This window comes from Diospyros lotus, chromosome 13 (genome assembly GCF_014633365.1).
Source record: "Diospyros lotus cultivar Yz01 chromosome 13, ASM1463336v1, whole genome shotgun sequence".
NCBI classification, from domain to species: domain Eukaryota; kingdom Viridiplantae; phylum Streptophyta; class Magnoliopsida; order Ericales; family Ebenaceae; genus Diospyros; species Diospyros lotus.
Window position 1 is genome coordinate 8,285,537 of NC_068350.1, and position 3,261 is coordinate 8,288,797.

Here is a 3,261-nt window from a genome sequence, read left to right on the forward strand (position 1 = left end):
GCGAGAGGAAACACGCACACTCTCTCTCTCTGTTTCTGTCTCTGTCTCTGTCTCTCCGCCCATAAAAGTCGAAATGCAGATTCCCCAAAGCATTTGGTAGCCGAGAGAGAGACGGCTCTGAGTTCTCAGTGATCTCTAAACGCCGAGAGGAATTTCAATTCAATTAACAACATGTTCTGCGCATCCCAAGCCGCAACGGCCATAACCCTAACCATGGAAGGAGCCCCTTCTTCTTCTTCCCCTTCCTCTTCTTCCTCCGCCTTGGCCTCCTCCTCTTCCACCGCCCATCTCGGCAGCGGCAGCCGCGCCATCGACCGCCACAATCCCATCATCCGCGACGCCCGCCGCCTCGCCAGATCCCTCCCCCGCCCTCCGCCCTGCGCCTCCCAGACGCCGCCCGTCGACCCAGTGCCCTACAGCCTCCTCCGTCAGAAGGGCAGCGCCACGGGCTCTCCGGTCCAGTCAAATAATAATGATAGTAGGGCGGCGAAGAAGAAGAAGAACAAGGAGAGCAGTGCGGCGGCTAAGCCAAGCGAGAGTGATGGTAATGGCGGTGCCGGTGCGAGGAAGAGTGTCCTGGCCAATAAGGCTGGAGATTTCAGTAGCCCAGCGGCTTCGACTAGGTATTTGTTGGGAACGGAGACGGCTTTCTTGGACGTGTTAACGGATTTTGGCCCATCTTTGGCGTTAAATTCAGTGGATAATTCCAAGTTGAAGAAAGATGATTCTTCTTCTGTTTCAGATTCAAAACCGCCACCGTCCTCTCGCTCTCAAGACCAGGTTCTCTCTCTCTATAGATATATATATATACACACACACCCACCCATATCTATTACATATGAACTTACATATTATCGATCGCTTATGTTGTAGCTAGAAATTAATTAGTGAAATCCATTAAAAAATCAGCCGGTACCAAGAATGATTTGTCGAAAATGAAAGGAAGATGATGTTATCCTGTCAATGTTTGGCTGAAGATGATCATAGCGATGATAATAAAAGTGAAACAGTGGTGGGTCCACTCCAGTGTAAGACCCAGGTATATGGCCGCCTTCAAAATTGGTAGATAGTGTAATTTGCGTAGTATTAAAGTACAAAATTGATTTGTTACAACATTATACAATCTTATTATCTTACATTGTCCGACACGAGCACCAACCCCATCTCATTACGTGCAATCCTTTTTGGTGGGCTCACGTCAAATAATATAAGATTATCCGATATAAATAATAAATTAATTTAAAAATAATTTTTAAATTAATTTATTATATGATGAGCTAGGAGGGACCATCATTTGGCTCAAATTAATTTAAAAATAATTTTTAGTGGTAAATGATGATGATGTTAAGTTAATTTTGATGTCACCTTGTGAATAATAATCACAAGTCCTAGCTAGCTAGTCTAAATAAAAATACTAACTAAATTAAATAATGACTTGTAAATGGTATGTATACCAAAGATACCTTATATATGTGGAATAATTAAGTTATTGAGGGAGTTATGTTGTTTTGTTGGGATGTGTGTGCAGGTCGTTGTTCTGAGGGTCTCTCTCCACTGCAAGGGTTGCGAGGGCAAAATCAGGAAACACCTCTCTAGAATGCAAGGTCCATGAAATTTGAATATAATTTATCATTTTTTTTAAAAAAAAAAAAAAAAAAAAACTATAACCAATATAACAATCACAAATCTTATGTTTATAATTATTATTAACTAACGCAACGAAACGCAACCCACACCCTCCGTTGTTGTTTGTTTAGGGGTGACATCCTTCAGCATAGACTCGGTGGCGAAGAAGGTGACAGTGGTGGGAGATGTCACACCTCTGGGAGTACTTGCAAGCATATCGAAGGTGAAGACTGCAAAGCTGTGGACGCCTGCCCCCTCCTCAGCCTCAGAAACCAAGAAAAGCAAAGCACTTGCTGCTGCATGATGATGATTCATTCATTCAAACTGGCTGAGGTGGTGTGGTGTGAGATGAAAAACTCAACTGCTGTTTAATCTGTCTTGATTCTTTCTGATATGTAAAGAAAATTGATGTATGTATGATGGAGATGGGCATGGCTTGCACTGTTTTGATTGTAGAAATCAGGCGGCCCTCACTTGACACTTGTTTATTGGAAACTGCAAATGCCCGACATGTCATATTCAGAAACTTCTAAATATAGCCATATATATTCCTCTTTTCTATATTTTGTATGTGTTGGGTAATATATATTTATATTTTATTGAATAACGAATATATCATCAAATACTTACTATATTTTATAAAAATTATTTTTAATTCTTAACTACCACATAATAATTAATAGATGTCCCACATTAAGATTATTATTATAAAGTAAAAATACCATATCATACCCAGCGACCTAATATCATCATATTCACAAGAGGAATGAATGGAGCCAGTTAGACTTTGGTTCACCCATACATCCAGTTGGTCTCAAGAGAGTAAAGGTTAAACAAAAAGTAAGCAATTTAATTTATTCACTTCTTTCTTATTTCATTTTGCAATCTGAAAGACAGTGATTGCTAATTTTTTACCTAAAAAAAAGAAAAGAAAGTAGACCCTATTGGCCCAATCTTAACTCTCCTCGACCCACGGCCTAACCTCAACCCAATCTTGGCCTTCGACCCACGGCCCGATCTCGACCCAGTCTAGGCCCAACCTTAACCCGATCTTAGCTCTACTCCAGCTTACAACAACATCATAACAGTTGCATGTTAAGTACTCCTACACCCGCTCTTGATCACATCCTCATTAATGGCAGATCTCATCCGCATTTAATGAAGATCTCATCGGCACCATGCCACCGTCAGGGAGCTCCGTTGGCTCCGGATATCCAGTCTCATCGCCCTGCAATGCACGACGCATGCATGAGGACCTCTCCTTATTCTATATAAACCAGCTCTCTCCAAGAGCCCATGTTCTTTACCATCGCGAGCTCATGTCTGACCACCCCTTTTTGGGCCAAAAAGAACATCTGGCGCTCACCGTGAGGTCCGGTAAAACTTACATACCTCATAAGTCTTACCAAAACACTCCATACCAATCTCAACCATCTTCCCATGGCCAGAACTAGAAGCCTTCCCAACCCAGAAAACCCAAACACTAACCACAACCCAAAAAATTCAGCCATCACAGAGGTCCTTCTCCAAACCATCCAACAACTCTAAAACCAAGTCGTTGAGTTAACCCGAAATCAGCAACGTGACCAACATAACGAATAGGTTAACAACGACACAAAGGGTAGTCATCACCAA

General features: G+C 42.0%; 1 protein-coding gene across 1 annotated transcript; it reads left to right on the forward strand.

Moving 5' to 3' along the window:
- On the forward strand, positions 1 to 2,187 carry LOC127787987 (protein SODIUM POTASSIUM ROOT DEFECTIVE 3). Its single transcript, XM_052316104.1, has 3 exons — positions 1 to 780; positions 1,529 to 1,604; positions 1,758 to 2,187. The coding sequence occupies exons 1-3, from the start codon at positions 172 to 174 to the stop codon at positions 1,928 to 1,930; spliced, it is 858 nt and encodes a 285-aa protein (XP_052172064.1). The 5' UTR covers positions 1 to 171; the 3' UTR covers positions 1,931 to 2,187.
- Positions 2,188 to 3,261: the final 1,074 nt, after the last annotated feature.